Here is a 21,822-nt window from a genome sequence, read left to right as displayed (position 1 = left end):
TGCGATTGTGGTCATTAATTTGCCCACACAGAGAGCATTCCAGGCATGTCCTATTATCATGGCGTCATGTTCGAGGTAAATTTATTGGAATTTGATACGGCTGAGCTGTGTCTTCTCAGGAACCGACAAACCGCCTGCACAATCCCCTGCTGGTTGCAGTGTTGTTTTCGGAGATAATTGTTTGAATGGATCAAATCGACCCCGGACTCTCTCTCTCTAAGGATGATGCCTTCAGCATGAACACCTCCTTGCTCGGCTTGTAAGCTTTTCTAAGCTTGACAAGCAAACAAGCACCGGCGATAATGGAAACTACACAAAACCACGTGGTCATTGACACCTTCTTCGGTTGACCACCGTTGTTCGTTTGCACTCCTAGGATAAGCGGATTAAGGTGACAACCATGCTGTCAACTTTGAAAAATAAATCACTCAAAATGACACCAATTTCGTGCCACCTCAAATTTAAATGTCCCTTTTCCATTACCAAAATATGACAAATTCATGTTCTAAACATTCCTCCAAACGACCTTCTCTTCAACTCCCTCAAGTCACATATCCCCCCTCGAAAAAAAAATAAAACATAAAAATAAAATCCTCCATGTAAATATACCTATCCCTTAGCCTCAATTAGCCAAATGCAACCGCCCCAACGTCACCGCCATCGTCGTCGTTTTGGTCAGAGTGCTTTTTTATTAGCCACTCTAAAATGTTTATCCTCGCCGCCACGTGGAAAAACCTTGTGACGATGTCACCCACAAGCCCGTCCTCGAACGGAATTGTCGTCCCATTTCGGGTTAAAATCCTTTTATGGTGCCTTCCCCCACACGACTCACTGTTTTTTCTTTTATTTTTATTTGCAAATTTGAAATAAAAGGTGGAGTGATACTTGGGATCTGTTTGACAGGTGGCATCACCTTTAAACGGGGAATTAGCACCGTTAAGGGGATGAGTTGGAAAGGGATCAATTCATCTTGAAGTATTGCTTGATTTGAGATGAAATATTTGTAGAATAATTTTATGAAATGTTTTTGATCAATTAAAAGTGTTGAAATATGAAACATTTGTAAAAATTTTCGATCTTTTCAAAAACATATTTTTATTTTTTTTTTAAATCAAGACTAACAACGTTTTAAAAGGGCGTAATATTGAATGTTTGGACCTTTTGAATTGTTAGTTTTGATTTAAAAAATTGAAAATATTGTTTTCAAAGGGATCGAAAAATTCAAGAATGTTTCATATTTTAACATTTAAAATCGGACCACTAATTGCTGAAATATCGACATTAGAAAATAGTGGGTTGTTTAAGTGAGACTAAGCAAACATCAATTTTCCTGTTTTGAAATCTTTGCATGGCAAAATCTCAGCAACTAAGGGCCGTATCAACAAAGTTCAAAAAAGCCAAATATATCAAAATATGTTTGAAAAAGTTACCAAAAAAAGGCTACAACTTGAAAACGGTGCACTTTATCATAATTTCACTAAAATAATTTTTGATTGCAAATTTGATTTTACTTCGAAAAATGAAGTTGAAAAATTGTTGCGACCAATATTTCAATTTTTTGAAAAAATCTGTATTGAAAGTTTATGTCGCCCTCCTTCAAATTCGGTCCGAAAAAAAAATATTTCCATAAAAATAAAGTTTTTTGTTATTTATTGAAAGACATTTTCAGGTACTTTAAGACTCGAGCCTATCCAAATTCAAAGAAGATTTGAAGAACGTGTTATCCACAGACGAATTCTCTCCAGAAACAAAGTGGTCAAAGAAAAACATGTGGAAAATTTGACAAGTTTTCTTAAAAAAATAAAAACGCTGAAATCAAAATACACGCTTTTTTAAGAAAATTTTGATTAAAGGTGATTCTGCGATTTTTTTTCGCTCAATTTTTTTGTGGAATTCTTAAAAAGCGTCATGACATATGCAGTATGGTTTGTCTCTCTTATCAAAACACGATCACGGGAAGCGATTTTATATAAATGTCTACAAATTGACCATTGTCCTAAGCCAAATACTCAAGAAGACACAGCGGTTTTGAAAATAAAAATGTTTAAAACAGGGTTTTGGGATAATTCTTGTGGTTTTTGGCCACATCTATATTCAGAAATTTTGACGTTTAGTCCATTTTTTAAAAACACGTTTGAAACAAAATTCGACAGTTTTGAAGTTGATGGTAGTAAACGCTTCAGTTTATTCTTATTTTTTGAGAAATACTCAAAATTTTCACAAAACTATGTCTTTTTGAAAAATATTAAAATATTGTTTTTATTTTCGAAGTGGGTATAAAATGATTGGGAATTATTCATAAATTTCGAAAGATTTAATTTAAGTACTCTAAATGTTCACAAAAATCCGAATATTCGGAAAAATATTTAAATTTTCAGTTTTTATTAAATTAGTAAATATAATCGAAATTTTGTTTGTAGAAAACTGAAATATTTAGCTTTTTTTAAAAACACGAAGTTTTGTGAAAATTTCGAGTGTTTTCAAAAAAAAATTAATACTTTTAAAATGTATAAAAAATCTTGATCATTTGATATCCACGGTATAAAATGCTTCAATTTTTAATATTTAAAATAATACGTAATTTTGTGAAAGTTTTGAGTACACCATATTCTTTTTTTTAGGTCACCTTTTTTTAAACGATTCTCGATTTACACAACTTTTTTTATCATGACTTAAAATGAGAGTGAACATGACTTAAATTAAGAATCTGACTTAAATCAAGAATCTTTGGGATTTTGTAATTTGTCGGAGAATTTTCAAAATGTATCAATTGTATTTTGTTCAGTTATGTTATTAAAACATTTTAGAATGGTTTTGTAACACTTGGGATGTTCTAGTCCATCCGAAACTTCCGGGAATTTTGTGCAACTGGCTTACCAAAGAAACTAGTCGAAACATCAAAACTTTGACAACGGATCCTGCCCAGACTGCTTCAGTGAGTGCGGTAGACTACAGTACATTGTTGTAACAACTTTTTGGGATGATCTGGGTCATCCAAGGACTCCATGGAGTTATGACCTCTGGGTCTACCACCGTAACAAGCCAGAGGTCGACGGTTTTTGACCCCGGAACATACCCGCATAGCTTCAGTGAGTATGGTAGACTACTTTCCAGATATGTTTGGATGTCCTGGGTTATCTAAGGACTCCCTGGAGTTATGACCTGTGGGTCTACCACCGTAACAAACCAGAGGTCGACGGTTTTTGACCCCGGAACATACCCGCATAGCTTCAGTGAGTATAGTAGACTCCATTCCAGATATTTTGAGATGTCCTGGGTCATCGAAGAACTCCCTGGAGTTAAGATCTGTCGGTCTACCACCGTAACAAGCCAGAGGTCGACGGTTTTTGACCCCGGAACATATCCGCATAGCTTCAGTGAGTATGATAGACTACTTTCCAGATGTGTTTGGATGTCCTGGGTCATCCAAGAACTCCCTGGAGTTAGGATCTGCAGGTCTACCGCCGTAACAAGCCAGAGGTCGACGGTTTTTGACCCCAGAACATACCCGCATAGCTTCAGTGAGTATGGTAGACTACATTCCAGATATTTTGAGATGTCCTGGGTCATCCAAGAACTCCCTGGAGTTGATATCTGCCGGTCTACCACCGTAACAAGCCAGAGGTCGACGGTTTTTGACCCCGGAACATACCCGCATAGCTTCAGTGAGTATGGTAGACGATACGCTCTGGCTTGTTACGGCGGTAGACCCTCAGATCTTAACTCCAGGGAGTTCTTGGATGACCCAGGACATCCAAACACATCTGGAAAGTAGTCTGCCATACTCACTGAAGCTATGCGGGTATGTTCCGGGGTCAAAAACCGTCGACCTCTGGCTTGTTACGGTGGTAGACCGGCAGATATCAACTCCAGGGAGTTCTTGGATGACCCAGGACATCTCAAAATATCTGGAATGTAGTTTACCATACTCACTGAAGCTATGCGGGTATGTTCTGGGGTCAAAAACCGTCGACCTCTGGCTTGTTACGGCGGTAGACCTGCAGATCCTAACTCCAGGGAGTTCTTGGATGACCCAGGACATCCAAACACATCTGGAAAGTAGTCTATCATACTCACTGAAGCTATGAAGATATGTTCCGGGGTCAAAAACCGTCGACCTCTGGCTTGTTACGGTGGTAGACCGACAGATCTTAACTCCAGGGAGTTCTTCGATGACCCAGGACATCTCAAAATATCTGGAATGTAGTCTACCATACTCACTGAAGCTATGCGGGTATGTTCTGGGGTCAAAAACCGTCGACCTCTGGCTTGTTACGGCGGTAGACCTGCAGATCCTAACTCCAGGGAGTTCTTGGATGACCTAGGACATCCAAACATATCTGGAAAGTAGTCTACCATACTCACTGAAGCTATGCGGGTATGTTCTGGGGTCAAAAACCGTCAACCACTGGCTTGTTACGGTGGTAGACCCACAGATCTGAACTCCAGGGAGTCCTTGGATGACTCAGGACATCTCAACACAGCTGAAAAGTAGTCTACCATACTCACTGAAGCTATGCGGATATGTTCCGGGGTCAAAAACCGTCGACCTCTGGCTTGTTACGGTGGTAGACCTGCAGATCTTAACTTCAGGGAGTCCTTGGATGACCCAGATCATCCCAATAAGTTGTTACAACAATGTACTGTAGCCTACCGCACTCACTGAAGTAGTCTGGGTAGGATCCGTTGTCAAAATTTTGATGTTTCGACTAGTTTCTTTAGTAAACCAGTTGAACAAAATTCCCGGAAGTTTCGGATGGACTAGAACATCCCAAGTGTTACAAAACCATGCTAAAATGTTTTAACAACATAACTAAGCAATATTCAATTGATACATTTTGAAAATTCTCCGACAAATTACAAAATCCCAAAGATTCTTGATTTAAGTCAGATTCTCAATTTAAGTCATGGACATTCTATTTTTAAACGATTCTCGATTTAAACACCCCCATTTCGTTGTGTAAATCAAGAATATGGTGTATTTCACAAAAATTAGTATTACTAACGAAATTTACGAAAAAAATCCGATCATTTGATAGTTATTTTGTAAAAAACTTAAATTTTTAGTTTTTTTCGAAAATGCGTAATTTTGTGAATGTTTTGAGTATTTCACACAAAAAAATATTACAATCGAAATGAATGAAAAAATCACGATCATTTGAGACCCATATTGTAAACAACTTAAATCTGGAGTATTTTTTAGAAGTTTTAGCAGTTTTGTGAAAATGTTAAGTATTTTCACAAATATGTGATATCACTTTCGAACTTATGAAAAATCTCAATTATTTGATACCTATATTGAAAAAAAAAATCCGCGCTTTTCCAAAAATGCGTAGCTTTAAAAAAAATTAGAGTATTTTCAAAAATGTGTGTTATAGCTTTCGAAATGTATGAAAAAATCCTGATCATTGGATACCCGTAAAGCAGAAACAATAAGTTTTAGTATTAGTATTATTAGTATAGAAAAAATAGGCCGAAAACTGTAAAGAATATTTTCAGATTTTGAAATATGTTTTTTCCCAATCATTCAAAATTCCACAGAAAAGTCTTAACAACTTTGTTGAAGACACCTTATCAATCATAAAGTTCATCTGAATGATTTTTTTGATAGCCGCCCAAATTTGTATGGAGAAACCAATGATGCAAAATGACTTATTTGGAATTAGGAATAGATAGACAAAGTTTCACCCAAATAAAGTATATACAAATTATAAACAGAATTTTTGTGAAATTTATAAAAAAAGCCTATTTTTTTTCTTTTTTTTTAATTAACTTTTTTGCTTGTTTTTCGCATTTTTTTACCATAAAATGAAATCATAAGTTTTAAGTTCAAATAAATTGTTTTAAAAACATAACAAAAGTTTTACTTTTTTTTTGTTGAGTGAGAGTCTGGTTTTCCTAAAATAAATATTTTACCATGAAAAATTTGTATCAAAATAGTTGCTGGTGCATAAAGTTGCATTTTACTAAAGAGGATGTAACTCTGCGATTTTTATACCAATTCATAACAATTGCTAAATGTCGTTGAATTTTTGAAAGGAGTATTTTTCTCAACATGTTTAAATTCGTGTAGAGAAATCATCGCAATGAAAAAAATATGGTAGCGGTTTGTGCAAAATGTAAAAGTGCGAAAAAACTTCAAATTTCAAAACTTTTTTAATATTTTTAAGAGAAACAAACAAATCTAAAATTAAACCAATTCAATCGTAAAATGCAACACTTTGCGCCACGTGGGTGTCATCATGTTCAGAAAGGGGTTTTCTTTCCGCAAGGGGTTGGTAATTGCTCTCCAACCCACCCTCTCCTCAGAGCCCCCATTTGTCACTCACCCTAATCCTCACGTGAGTGATGTGAGTTTTGAAAAGTGGTTGAGACCCATAAAAAACCGCGTGCGTGTGTGTGTGTGTTTGCGTTTTTCGGAAATAAAAGTGTTGTTGAAGGATTTCTATTTGCGAGCACGACTTTGTGTCGTGTTTTTTCGGTGGCGAAAATGAAATCGTAAAAATCGCACCGCCACTCTCTTGGGAGGGGGGTTTCGCTAGCGAAAAACGTTTTTCCGCCCAATGAGCGTGTTAATGGGCAATGTATGCGGAGGGGCAGTAAAAATTCACGACCACAATCAAGGAGCGACAAGGTGAGCTTTTATCGAAAGGGGTTTATGAGGGGGAGGGTGGGTTTTTCGAGGGGAATGATATTTTGTAAGGCTTTTATGGAGGATAAGTTTTGATTTGTTGTATTACCTGATGGGGTAATGGGAGGGTATTCAAAATTAACGAGTGTGTCAAATTTAACATTTTATGATCTTAATTTTGGGAGGTTATTAACCATTTCAAGGACAGTTTTCTGAATGTTCATTTAAAAATTTTTCATTGCACAATAATAATAAGATAATCAACAAAATTTTAAAATAATAATCAATAGCTTCTTTTAAAATTCTTGCTATGTAATATGCAATTTACTTTTTTAGCGAATTAAACTGTATCAAAAGCTCCGACCAGAAACAAAAGGGTTAATTAAACGATTTTCTCAAACAATCTCAGCTCAAACTGCCACTTAAATCCCATCAAACGGCATCGCTCCCCTTATCAAATCGCCCATTTCCCACCAGAGAGATTACACCTTTAAAAAGTCATTTTCATTTGCCTTCCCAGGGCTCATTAGGCTCCACCGAAAAGCCCAACATTTTCACCCCGGACCTAGCGAGACAAATAAAACCAGCGGAAAAGCGCAACGAGTGGAAAATCTCTCCCCCGTCTTTTTTTAGATTTTTTCCCCCCGTCGAACTCGTCTCGCCAGCTTGGCGTCGGAGGATTTTTCTCCTCTGCTCTGAAATTTTGGACGGACGGGAATTCATCGCGAAAATATGAAACAATGTTTCTGTTATCGGCTTTTCCGGGTTGGCTTTTCCAAGCGCGCGCGGAAAAGTGAAAGTGAGAGAGATCTTTCAAGAGGGTTGATTCCGACGACAGGATAACAAGTGATGTAGAAAAATGGAGAAAGCCAACGACGACAATCCTTTTCAGCGCGAGGATTATTGCTTTGTTGTTTTGTGGGGGAGGTATTTATTAGAGGAGATAAGCTCCGGAAGCGTTAATTTGACAAGTCGACCAGAATAAAAGGATGGAATTTGATGAAAAAAAAACGAAAAAGTTTTCTTATTCACTTGGTCGTTTTGACAAATTATTCACCAAAACGACTAAGTTATGACAGAAATGACAAAATTTGACAGAGTTGACAGATTGTACTTACCTGAATTCATATCACAATTTTACACTCTTTGTACTTACCAAATTTCCGGAACTCGACACATCGCTGAACATTCTTTGGAACTTTGCCCCTCAATGTTGAAGTCCGTAATCGAAGTGAAGAAACTCAACTTTTGCTGGCAGCACCGTCCGCCCGTCGTTTTCTTTGTTCTAGACACTTCTTCCCACCACCTCCAAGGTCCTTCCCCCCTCGACGCCGTAACTCTGTAATATCCGATCCAATTCAAACAAATTTACATAAATATCCCACTTTATTGTGTCCGACGCCCAGCACGAAGCCACTCGAGACACGTGCAGTCTGCAATTATTAGACCCTCCTGGGCGTGTGCCACCCCACTTGAAGGCAGCTAGTAAAAGGTATCGATTTCAAGTCCAGACATCCTTGTGGCAACCCTTAATTGCCACTCAACTGTGTGTGTGCGGTGTGATTAAAGTCGCAAATGCGCCTACGGTTAGACAACCGGCACCGCTTTGGTTTGATTTAAGTTTTCTTTCGAAGCGGAATTCAATGAGTTGTGGGTGCCCAATTATATGCAAATTGAGTTGGCGAAACTCTCTAATTAAACTTAAACGTAGTTCCCTTTCAGGAGCGATTTCCATTCCCAATTGCGCAAGTGTTTTTGGAAAGTTTTGGTTAGCTAATTTTGCGGTCCGTTTCCCGTTTTTCAAATGTTCAGTTAAGCGATTGTTTTCGAACGATTATTCGCTAATTTTATTTCCAGATTCCAGAAATCAAAACAGTTACTTGAAATAAAGAGAATTTGGTGCCAATTTGGCAATTTTGTAAATTTTTACAATTTTGTAATTCTGTCAATTCTGTCAATTTTGTCAATTTTGTAAATTTTGTAAATTTTGTAAATTTTGTCAATTTTGTCAATTTTGTCAATTTTGTCAATTTTGTCAATTTTGTCAATTTTGTCAATTTTGTCAATTTTGTCAATTTTGTCAATTTTGTCAATTTTGTCAATTTTGTCAATTTTGTCAATTTTGTCAATTTTGTCAATTGTGTCAATTTTGTCAATTTTGTCAATTTTGTCAATTTTGTCAATTTTGTCAATTTTGTCAATTTTGTCAATTTTGTCAATTTTGTCAATTTTGTCAATTTTGTCAATTTTGTCAATTTTGTCAATTTTGTCAATTTTGTCAATTTTGTCAATTTTGTCAATTTTGTCAATTTTGTCAATTTTGTCAATTTTGTCAATTTTGTCAATTTTGTCAATTTTGTCAATTTTGTCAATTTTGTCAATTTTGTCAATTTTGTCAATTTTGTCAATTTTGTCAATTTTGTCAATTTTGTCAATTTTGTCATTTTTGTCAATTTTGTCAATTTTGTCAATTTTGTCAATTTTGTCAATTTTGTCAATTTTGTCAATTTTGTCAATTTTGTCAATTTTGTCAATTTTGTCAATTTTGTCAATTTTGTCAATTTTGTCAATTTTGTCAATTTTGTCAATTTTGTCAATTTTGTCAATTTTGTCAATTTTGTCAATTTTGTCAATTTTGTCAATTTTGTCAATTTTGTCAATTTTGTCAATTTTGTCAATTTTGTCAATTTTGTCAATTTTGTCAATTTTGTTCATTTTTGTTCATTTTTGTTCCTTTTTGCACATTTTTGTTCATTTTTGTTCATTTTTGTTCATTTTTGTTCATTTTTGTTCATTTTTGTTCATTTTTGTTCATTTTTGTTTATTTTTGTTTATTTTTGTTCATTTTTGTTTTTTTTTGTTAATTTTTTGTTAATTTTTGTTAAATTGTGTTCATTTTTAGTGTATTTTGTTAATTTTTTTCATTTTTTTATTTTTGTTCATTTTCGTTCATTGTTGTTCATTTTTGTTCATTTTTGTTCATTTTTGTTCATTTTTGTTCATTTTTGTTCATTTTTGTTCATTTTTGTTCATTTTTGTTCATTTTTGTTCATTTTTGTTAATTTTTGTTCATTTTTGTTCATTTTTGTTCATTTTTGTTTTTTTTTGTTCATTTTTTGTTTATTTTTGTTAAATTGTGTTCATTTTTAGTTGTATTTTTCAATTTTGTTTAATTTTGTTTAATTTCGACAAAGTTGCTTTCAATAATGCTGTTGTGCATTTTTTTTTTGTTTATTTTTAAGGAATTTTTAAATTTCAAAATTCCTAATTATTTTGTTTCTACTGCTCCAGTGTGTGGAAACTTCATAAAATGGCTGCAAATCAAGTGCAAACGACAAACTTGTCTCAAAACTTTTCCTCAAAACTGCAAACAGCAGCCAATTATTGGCGTTTGCATAAATCAACAAATTTTTGAGCAAACAACAATTGATATAAATTTGCTAATCAATCTTCTTCACACAACCACAAATTCTTCACCCTTCCCCTCTCCTCCTCTGGTTTTGTCGCAATCCCAGCTCGAGTGTTGTAATTTAGAGTTAGAGAGCTTGCTCGGGCAAAAACTCGATCTTCGCCCCAAAAAGCTCGTAATCCCCGTCGCAAACGCAAAATCCCACCCTCGAGCGATTCTGATTCCATCCAGCCAAAATAAAAAAAAAAGAAAAAGCTGGAGATTGGGGTGAGTTCTCTCGAAAAGTTTGTCTATCAGTTTGAACCGAATCAGCCCGGAGGGGGGAGGGAGCAAAAGTGTTGGAAATTGGTACTCGAACTGAAAACTTGCTCGATGTCCCGGGTTTTGCAGGGAGTGCAATGTTTGCTTTGAGTGCTTGGCAGTTGAAGAACAACCTGATGCTGCAATTGGTACTTTTGGGGATTTTGGGTTGTTGGGTGGGGGAGAAGGGTAGGGACTTGGAACCAGCAGCAGTCGTCAACGCAAGTGCCATGAGCATCAATTTTTAACTGGAACGAGCAAATTGTTATTGGTTTAGGGAAAAGTTTAAACGATAATAGAGTCTCATTGGTGAAAGAATCAATAAAAAAGTAAAAGATAACATGTAAACGACTTACAAATTTTGAAAAAATCAATTATTCAACATAAAATAAAACAAGTACAAATTTTACAAAATAAACAAAATTGAAAAAAAATTTAAAAAATGACAAAATTGACAAAATTGACAAAATTGACAAAATTGACAAAATTGATAAAATTGACAAAATTGACAAAATTGACAAAATTGACAAAATTGACAAAATTGACAAAATTGACAAAATTGACAAAATTGACAAAATTGACAAAATTGACAAAATTGACAAAATTGACAAAATTGACAAAATTGACAAAATTGGCAAAATTGACAAAATTGACAAAATTGACAAAATTGACAAAATTGACAAAATTTACAAAATTGACAAAATTGACAAAAATTTTGACATTTTTGACATTTTTGACATTTTTGACATTTTTGACATTTTTGACATTTTTGACATTTTTGACATTTTTGACATTATTGACATTTTTGACATTATTGACATTATTGACATTTTTGTCATTTTTGACATTTTTGACATTTTTGACATTTTTGACATTTTTGACATTTTTGACATTTTTGACATTTTTGACATTTTTGACATTTTTGACATTTTTGACATTTTTGACATTTTTGACATTTTTGACATTTTTGACATTTTTGACATTTTTGACATTTTTGACATTTTTGACATTTTTGACATTTTTGACATTTTTGACATTTTTGAATTTTTGACATTTTTAACATTTTTGACATTTTTGACATTTTTGACATTTTTGACATTTTTGACATTATTGACATTTTTGACATTTTTGACATTTTTGACATTTTTGACATTTTTGACATTTTTGACATTTTTGACATTTTTGACATTTTTGACATTTTTGACATTTTTGAATTTTTGACATTTCTGACATTTTTGACATTTTTGACATTTTTGACATTTTTGACATTTTTGACATTTTTGACATTTTTGACATTTTTGACATTTTTGACATTTTTGACATTTTTGACATTTTTGACATTTTTGACATTTTTGACATTTTTGACATTTTTGACATTTTTGACATTTTTGACATTTTTGACATTTTTGACATTTTGACATTTTTGACATTTTTGACATTTTTGACATTTTTGACATTTTTGACATTTTTGACATTTTTGACATTTTTGACATTTTTGACATTTTTGACATTTTTGACATTTTTGACATTTTTGACATTTTTGACATTTTTGACATTTTTGACATTTTTGACATTTTTGACATTTTTGACATTTTTGACATTTTTGACATTTTTGACATTTTTGACATTTTTGACATTTTTGACATTTTTGACATTTTTGACATTTTTGACATTTTTGACATTTTTGACATTTTTGACATTTTTGACATTTTTTTACTTTTTAGACTTTTGCCTTAAATGTTGTGAGAGAATCAATGAATATGAAATGAGTCAGTTGGTGAGTGAGTCAGTTGGCAAGTTTTTATTATTTATCTTTTCAACAGGTTAAAACAATATTGAAGAAAATAATAACTTTGACCTTTTCAGCTAAAAATACCACTTCCAAGTTGACTCTATTTTTACGCTCCTAATTATTACGCACGTACAACTTTTGCAACAGATCTGCTCACACTTGTTATCGCAAAAGCTCCCTCGTCATTAGCCTGAAACTGAGCTGAACCAAATCGCTGTTTATTTATTATTAGAGCCAGCACCATCTCCCAGTCTGGGAGGCTGCCAGCGATCCCCGCTGAAAGTCTTTCCTATTATCCACCGGGGAGCAGCAGCATCCAGCATCCTCCAACCAAAGAAACGCCAGTTGATCCCCCGATGGCGATGAAAATGATGCAAATTGTTGGCGTCAATATTTGAGGAAATAATTATGAGAGCACGAACACAAACGAGCTCGAGCTCCCCGAGTCCCCTGCCCTTGGGGAACCGGAGATCTCTCGGAATCTTTGCCTGAAACGTAGCTTGGTGCGTTATGCGCGGTGGGTTGAAGTGGAAGTTATGTAGAAAAAAATGATAAAGCACAAAATTTCCTAAAATCTTTATTCAGTATTACCAATGTTGCTAGATTTTCACAATAATTTTGAAATACGCCTCTTAGTAAACGGATTCGAACAAACATTTAATCAACTTCACTTTAAATGTAACATCACATTGCAGAGTTGCCAAAATATATGTTATGTTCAAAACGATAAACACAAACTCAAAACATAAAAAAACATGCAACGACAAGATAAGTATTTATTTCTTTTGGCAGGGTTGCTAGTTTGTATTTTTAAAATGTATCACTATTTTTTCATTATTTTTCATTTCCCCTAAGTCATTGTATCTTATGACAAGGTTGCCAGATTTGTAAAACATTTTTGACAAAAAGTTAGGTAACAATTTGTATTTAGATGGTTGTAATATTTTTAATCAAAAAGCATGACGTTCAACTTAGAAAAATGATTTAAACTCCACATAGGTGCTCAAAACATCAGGCAGGGTTGCCAGCTACTCCAAAAAAATCCTTGCTGGATTTATTTTCAAATTTATTGAAACGTTTGCACTGTAAATTTAGAAAATATTTTTAAAACAATCTGTTTAAAACACACCGCCAAATCGTGCTCTTTGCATAAAACATTAATATGGCACCGATTTTATTAGTGCTTCTCGTCCGGGTCGTCCCCGGCGGGATTCGAGGCACAGAATTTTGTTTGAGTTGTTTGATATTGATGAACGTCGAGGATGAAGGTGTGACTTCTCCCCCCCTCCCCCAAACGCCCCTAGATTTATGCAATCGCGACACAGTTCGCAAGCGCCCCCTTCCCAAAAAAAGGCGTGATTGACGGTGCGGAAATACTCAATTTGCAGGCTCCAGTAATTGATTATGAGCGCGAGCGCAGAGTTACAGAGTATATGGAAACCGTGGCCGACGACTTCGTTACGGGATGTGTGTATTTTCGAACAACTCAAACACGTGAGTTGGAAATTTTCCGCTGTTTCCACGCTCAATGGGTTTGTCCTCCTCCCCGCCATTGTTGATTGTGATTGATTTGCCCAAAAGCGGAAATCGAGTGGCATCGATAATTGCCACGAATGTAACCATCAATCAATTGGCGATGAGTGATTGTGATAATTTTGGAAAATTGGGCACTCATCAAAAACTGTTGTTTTTGTTTATTAGTCTAGATTCTGTTTTGGTTCTCAATATTTATAAATTTCACAATAGCACAATTCTCTGAGATTTCGGTCATTAGTTTTTTTATCCAGCTGAAACTTTTTTGGTACCTTCGGAATGCCCAAAGAAGCCATTTTGCATCATTAGTTTGTCCATATAATTTTCCATACAAATTTGGCAGCTGTCCATACAATTTTTTTTATGAAAATTCAAAAATCAAAATTTTTTTTTATAAAATTGATCGATTTGGTGTTTTCGGCAAAGTTGTAGGAATGGATAAGGACTACACTGAAAAAAAGATAGGGGGAGAGGGGGTAATATGCATCCCCGAGGCAAAATGCACCCACTGCTTTTCTCGGTATTGGGAAGAATTCTCCGGGAAAAAATCATAGAAATTGGAAGCTTAACATTGCAAAACCATGCTGGAAAAATAAGAGCTTCGTAGGGGAACAGCATCTAATTCCAGCGTGCCTCTAATGTTGGCAGGTCAGAACTTTGACATGCAATTAAAGCTAATTAAAAGCGTTTTCAACTGAAATCGAGTGATAAATAGCTCAATAAGAAGTGAGCAAGCAAGTTTCTACCAAAAGTTTTGCAAAATTAGTTGTTTAAATAGTGAAAATCAGCAAATTGGATGGAGTTAGGAGCGAAAGCTTAACCTGCCAAAGATACGAGAATTTCCCCTAGTATAAAAACAGATTAAGTTATTTGCAAAACTGTAAAATGTTGTGTTTTCATCTAATTTTTATTGAACTTTCAATATGATTTTTGGGTAGTTTAAAAAGCATTTATTGATATTGTAAGTGTTGATTTATATAGTTTTTGCCATAATCTTCATTATTCATTAGATAGATGAGTTCGCAAACATTAAAAAATGATTTTTTAATTAAGTTTTCTGCAAAAAGCGTGATTGGGGTAAAATGCACCGCTGTGATGCTCCTTTGTAAAAACAGCGGTGTCATCTAGTGGTGACTAGTGAAAACTGCTTCAACCCGGTGCATTTTGCCCCGTTGTTGTAGTGCATTTTGCCCCAAAGTTGGGGTGCATTTTGCCCCGCATGGTTATTTGAAATGAATCAAAAATGTTTTTAGAAATTTGATAGATATTGTTTCTGAAAGAATATCTGATTGTTAACATAATTTCTAAATCAAATTTTATCTCTTCTCCAATTTCCAGCACTCTTCGTCCACTCGGCCGTGTACACGCCGGGCAACGCCCCCGTCTACAACCCGAACGCCGCCGTCGAGGCGATCCTCCCGTCGCAGGTCAACAACCCGGGCTACCTGGTCACGCAGACCGTGTACGGCTTTCTCGATTTCACCACCACCATCGGCAACACCGTGATGATCTTCTCGCCGCAAAGCGCGGCCCCAGCTGTCACCGGTAAGCGATCCTCAACACCGCGGCAAAACTTTGGTTCTTGGTTTTTTAACGTGTCCTTTCAGAGCCCCCGAAGACGACACCGGCAGCGCCGGTGATCGAAACGTCCCCACCGACGACGACCACGACGGAACCGGCCCCGGCGGAGGAGATCAAACCCAGCCGGACGGTGATCCTGCCGGCGGTGCAGCCCAAGGAGAAGGTCAGCGTGGTGCAGGTTCTGCCGGAGGCTCCGAAACCGTACGTGGTCAAGGCGAACGCCGCTCCTCCGACGGTGAAGTTTGTGCAGAAAGCCGTCACGCCGGTGAAGGTGAAGCCGGTGGCGAAGCCGAAAACGAAGGTGTCGATCGTGGAGGTGACACCGGTGAAGCAGGTTGAACCGGAGGTGGAGGAGGAGCCGTTCAAGGTGCAGGTCATCAAGCCGGCTGCGCCGATCATCAAGGTTATTGGAGCCAAGGTGGAGGTAACGACGGAGAAGGAGATTGTTACGCCGGAACCCGTGCAGGAAGTTGTGCCTGAGGAGGAGGTTCAAGAGGAAGAGGAGGACGAAGAGGAAGAGGAACAACAAGATGAAGTTCAGGAAGAGGAGGAAGTCAAGGAAGAAGAATCAGTGAAGGAGGAACCTGCTCAAGAGGAACATAAAGAGGAGGAAGTTGAAGAAGAGGAAGAGGAACAACACGAAGAAGTGGTCAAAGACAAGAAGGAACCTGCCAAGACCGTTGAGGAACCGACGATTGACGCCGAACAGAAGGAACACTCGCCGATCGTGTTCTCCAGCATTACGGAAGAGAATGAAGCAGAACACGAAGACGAGCACGATCAACACGACGAGGAAGAACAGGACGAGGACGACGAGCCCGCGCCGGTGCTCCAGATTGGCAATAACATCGCTCCCGAGCCGGAGTACGACTTTTTGTCCCGCCAGCCGTCCGAATTTGTGGAAGAAACGTACCGAGTGGTGAACCTGAAGCCAACGGCCACCGCTTCACAGGCTGGTGCCGCTTCATCCGCCCCAACCAAGCCCAAAGGCAAACGGGGACAAGGTAATAAGAAGCCCCGCCCGACGGGACTGGTCACCAAGCTCGGTGGAACCGTGGTCAAGGACGGCGCCACAACGGTCCACGAAACGAGCGTAATCGGCACCTACATTTCAGGAAAGTATGCCCAGGTCCTACAAAGCACTTCTCATGTATTTCAAGGTAACGCCGCCGCCGCCGCCGCTCCTGCCCAAAAAGGTCCCGCTCCGGGTCCCAAAAACATCAACCCAAGTCAAACGCTACGAATCTTGAAAACGGCCGCACCAAACCCCAACAAGACCCCGCGATACAACGCGGAACTGGCTTCAATAATCACCCCATCCCCGTCGCACGCGCAAGCCCTCGAGGACACCGGTCTCCCGCTGGAGAACCTATTCGCGGCCCAGCCAGCCTCGAACTTGGTGCGGCCATCGCGCCGACTTGCAGGACCCGGAGCTGGCCTGAACGGCGGCAGCTTCAAGAACCGCCTCAAGAATCGCATCGGCAAGGACGACAGCAACGATCTGCAGGAGCGATCGGACCAGGTCGACGAACCGGTCGGACCACCAGTGGCGGCGGCCGCCTCGGCGCCAAGCTTTGGTAATGGGAAGAAAACTAACCGATACCGTAACACGCAAACCGTCAAGCCTAACAACGTCGGCAAGAAGTAAGTACCGAAGGAGGGGCGTTCGAATCCTCCCTTATAGAAAAAAATCCGTAACATCACACTATTAACTAGCATGCGAAAAGTGAGTCCCCGAAAAAAAGTTTCCCCGTTTCCCGAGTCCCAGGTGCGGGAGGTGGGGTTGCGATGGGGTGTCGTTACTTAGAAGGTCTTGTTTTCGTTTGGGATATTATGGGAATCAACATGGTTAGCTTAGGTGAGGTAGCTAACTTGTGTCTTTTTCTGAGTTTGGATAGTTGAGGTTAGAACTTTACTTTAAAAAATCTGTTGACCTTTTTATCGGAGCATTGTTTTTTGTCATTTACATTATGATCCTTCTAAGTGTCTGTCACAACCCAGTGAGAAATGTAGGGTCGATGCAGGACTGATCCTAAAGACGATTAAACCTGTATCAGGCATACGATTCGTACTGGGTTGTGAAAAGCACTCCGATCAAGCATTTACCCTTCAGACCTGATGGGTCATATTGCCTCAAAAATCAAAATTTTCTATTTTATAATTTTCGTATGGTTCTAAAATCATTTTCCCATCAGTATGAAAAAATAAATAAATTGTTTTCAAAAATCCAGCCTTGAAAGTTAAAGGCAATTGAATATCAGCAAATAAACAAGGCACTCATTGAGTAAATTTCAAAAATACATGTTCTGATATCAAAGATCATCAAGTTCAAACCTATTCCAACCAAATGAATGACTTTCGATGCCTTGACCTTTCTTTTTGATAAATAAAACGAAATAGTTTCCTGAACTCGATCAATCCTAAATTTAAGATAAGACTAAAGATTAAGTACCCAATAACCCTAGTTCCGTTTTATCACCGGGCGAAGACGATTATATAATCGTTATCGATTTGGTTCCACCTAAGGGACCATCCACGTGGACACTTTTTGGGAAATGTCAACTCCCCATCGTGGGCAATTCCATACAAATAAAATCTTTTTTTGTATACCAAGTCGAGATTTTGGGTTCTGATTTAAGGAAATACAAAACAATGAATTTCCAAATGTCGGAAAATACATTTTTAAATTTTGAATTGAAAAAAATATAGAATTAACCAAATATATCAATATGAAATCTTATTTTAATTTCAAATAGTCAAGTTTTAATTTGACGGAAAAACTTTTTCATTTATCAAATATTTATGTTTTATTTCGTTTATTTTTAAAATAAATGTAACTTTTTGTTTGGATTACATTTTAAGGTTAGATATACCTACTTTATTTTGTTAATGGTAAAATATATCGTTTCAGCAAATCCCTACGAAAACATCGGGATGTCCGATCGGGACAATTTTTTTTCTGGGGGATCCTTGGCCGAATTAATTAGATCCGTTTTTTTTTGTTGGCTCATTAGGGTGACCTACGCCGTGTTAGGGTGGTCCGAAAAATGGCAATTTTCGTCGATTTTCGCAAAAAAACACTTTAGGGACCATCCACAAACCACGTGGACACTTTTTTGGAAATCCCAACCCCCCCCCCCTCTCGTGGACAATTGTCCATACAAAAAAAACTTTTTTGTATGGAGCATGGACGCTCACCATACCCCCCCCCCCCCCCTAAAGTGTCCACGTGGTTTATGGATGGTCCCTTATTCAAAATCATATCTCCGCACCATTTCATCCGATTTTAGCTGTCTCAGACGCAAAAGAAAGGTGATTAGTTTGGCTTTTTGGGGAAAATAGTAAGAAGTTTCAAAAATCTAGCTTAACACTTGAAAAGGTCGTATGAAAAATTAAAATGCTGTTTTGATGGTCTTGGGACCAAAGAGCCTATGTCTGAAAACATTTTTACCTCATTCCTCGGAAAAATTTTACATAATGTATCAAAAAATGGTGAAGCTATATTTTCAAAACTCTGAGATACGATTTTTTGAAAATAAAAACTGGGGTTTTCGACGCGACTTTTTTCACTAAAACAGCGAAAACTTGAAAATTTCAGCGATGACCTATATATGTTAGGGTACCAAAAGTTGCGTATTTCAATTACGAAAATTGCTGAAATTTTCAAGTTATCGCAGTTTTAGTGAAAAAAGTCGATTTTTTGCCGTTTTCGTCATTTTCCCATTTTTGCACGTGGCGCGTCGAAAAACCCAGTTTTTATTTTTTGATATATAATGTAAAATTTTCCGAAGAATCAGGTTAAAAATATTTTCAGACATAGGCTCTCTGTTCCCAAGACCATCAAAACAGCATTTTAAGTATTCATACGACCTTTTCAAATGTTAAGCTAGATCTTGATATTTTTTCCAAATAGCTTAACTAATCACCTTTCTTTTGCGTCTAAGACATCGAAAATCGGTTGAAATGGCGTGAAGTTATGTTTTTTTTTGAAATATGTGGTTTTTGCGAAAATTCTCGAAAACAACCATTTTTCAAACCACCCTAACACCCTAAGGGCCAAACATAAAAAATACGGGTCTAATTATTTCGGCCAAGAATCTCCCAGAAAAATTTTGAGCCGGATCGGAGAACTTTTTTTTCAAATCATGCTGTTTTGTGGGGAATTGCTGATATATTAAATTTTAATAACTTTCATTAAAATAATTAAAAAATGTCTCCAACATTCAAAGTTAAATGAATTTATTGATTATTCCTCTTTTTTTACTAATAAATCTTTTTTTCTGTTTGTTGATGCATTTGAGTATTTTTAGGGTTCCTGTAAAATTTCAATTCAAACGATTTTTTTGAAATTCTTTTGTTGATTTCAAGAAGACAAGAGGATTAAAATAAAAAAAACGGAAAAAACATTTATTTTAGCAAATCAGTCATTTTTTTTATTCTCAAAGTATATTTTATATGCTTTTGAATACGTGGGAAAAAAAAGTTACATAAAATGATTTTTAATTTCAATTCATACCTCTGAATACCTCTGGTATTGAGTTGAAAAAAAAACACATTTACTCGTATTGACTATTTTAAAAATAGTATTTTTAACTAAATAGCTACATAATTATTAATGTCAAGAATATGACAATGTTCAAGTTTGTCTAAACCTACTCTACAATCTTTTATAAGGTTTTAATTGTATTGGAAAGAAAAGAGCCAATACTTCAAGAAAACAATTACTTTTTTATTTGACTGCTTATTTTTTAGATATTCTGGGTGTCATCTTTGGCTGTGTGTTTGAATCTTGTTGAAAATAATGTTGCTATTTATTTTTTAATTTAAGTAATGCTTTTTGAATGCAAAATTTGCAGATAAAAAAACGTGAAATCAAGTAAATTTTTAAAGAAACATGTGGTAAAGTAATAAAAACACAAAAAAACGTTACGTTTTGATCAACATCCCACCACACACACAGACATTTGCTCAGAATTTGATTCTGAGTCGATAGGTATACATGAAGGTGGGTCTAGGAGGTCTAATTGAGAAGTTCATTTTTCGAGTGATTTTATAGCCTTTCCTCAGTAACGTGAGGAAGGCAAAAACTTTAAAAAATAATTTTAGATGAAGAAAAAAAGCTTAAAATCTAGACTTTTTTTAATAGGTCCTATAAACATATGAGTCACAAAACTTTATTGGATCTTTAAAAAAAACTTTTGAAATTATCTACAAAATCATGGAAAGCTAAAAAATAAAATAAAAGATAGGTTTACTCGAAAGTAGCAAAATCTGAAGCAACCTTAACATTAAAAGCATTAGGACCAGGGATGGAACAATCGCAAAACAAACAATATCGCTGGCGAACTTTCTTCTCCTGCGAACGAGAGAGGAGGCAATTCACACAAAAGAAAATCGCTCCCGAAATTCTCCAAGAAAAGGAACCTGCTGATGATGTTTTTTTGTGAATTTCCTTGTCAGCACTGCTTGAAATCATTTATTTCATTTTGTTTACACACATCACCCATTTACAAAACGTGACAGGTCATTTTTCGACGTGTGTCGTTACATTTGTAAGTGTAGTAGTGTAAATGATGTTCCGCCGAACAATCAAGATGAAATTTTTTTAGATTCCTTTTACCGATCTTTAGTGCGCGAGAGGAGGGCCAATCTCTCTTCGGATTTTTTTTCTCTTGATGAGCATCCAAAGACTTTCTTTTGATGATGATTATTCCATCGCTGATTAGGACAAAAATAATTTTGAAATTGATCGAGTTCAAGAAACATCCGAAGCGGCACCCCATGCAACCCGACCTCCAATCATTTTTCTGTTTCACATTTCCGTTCCATATTTATTTGTTTGACGTTTGTTTGTTTGTTTTGTTTGTTTGTTTGATTTGGTTTTAACGAATGAGTGAAAGATTGCTTGCTGGTTCAAGTTGGGACAACATTTGTGACACTTTACAACACTACTCTCACTACACTTATGCACGATCGATATATATTTATAGAAACTGACATTACGTTACGGTAACTACGAATTACTAACCCAGAACGCATGAAACATTATTTATCTCGATTAAAAGACATATTTATTTTATTCAACGCATGACACAACACGTTCACATATATTTTCAAACGCTATGCTTACCAAACGAAACAATATTTATTCGCATATGTATACATTCAATCGATATTTAAGTTAATTTTTAAAATCCATTCATGATTATTTTAAAAACAATCACAAAACCACACAAGATTTGCAGTAAATAATTTCCTATAGCAATAGAACCTTTACCGTGGTCATCACTCAAATCCACCAACGTAAATTTACACCCCGCACAAGTGCCATTGTCAATCAGTGCCTTTGGGTCTGGTTTTGGTCCCCGAAGAGATGCAAAATAAGGTCCTCTCATTTGACCCAAACAGTACAGATTTGGGGCAACCCTGAATCCAATGAGGATTTTTGTTTTTTCTTCTTCGTCTGAAAATAACACTTTTCCATGTTGCTTGACTGTGTACATGAAGCAATCCACTGAGTTGTTCAGATAACTCCACAAGATGCCTTTTTTCGACTTTGAGTTAAATTCAAATGAG

At 36.4% G+C, this 21,822-nt stretch overlaps 1 protein-coding gene across 4 annotated transcripts in view; it reads left to right on the top strand.

Annotated features, from left to right (window-relative positions):
• The window catches only part of LOC120416358 (uncharacterized), a 221,116-nt gene that overhangs the window by 181,418 nt on the left and 17,876 nt on the right, over positions 1 to 21,822 (top strand). For 3 of the 4 annotated variants that reach the window (XM_052708808.1, XM_039578091.2, XM_039578090.2), the window contains exons 4-5: positions 15,004 to 15,210; positions 15,273 to 16,890. In XM_052708808.1, coding sequence (XP_052564768.1) covers positions 15,004 to 15,210; positions 15,273 to 16,890 — 1,825 coding nt within the window. The remainder of the gene's footprint in view (positions 1 to 15,003; positions 15,211 to 15,272; positions 16,891 to 21,822) is intronic. The other variant, XM_039578092.2, reaches the window with a different exon arrangement.

This window comes from Culex pipiens, chromosome 2 (assembly GCF_016801865.2).
Source record: "Culex pipiens pallens isolate TS chromosome 2, TS_CPP_V2, whole genome shotgun sequence".
Classification (NCBI taxonomy): domain Eukaryota; kingdom Metazoa; phylum Arthropoda; class Insecta; order Diptera; family Culicidae; genus Culex; species Culex pipiens.
Note: the sequence above shows the minus strand (reverse complement) of the source record. Positions and strands in the feature narration are given on the sequence as shown.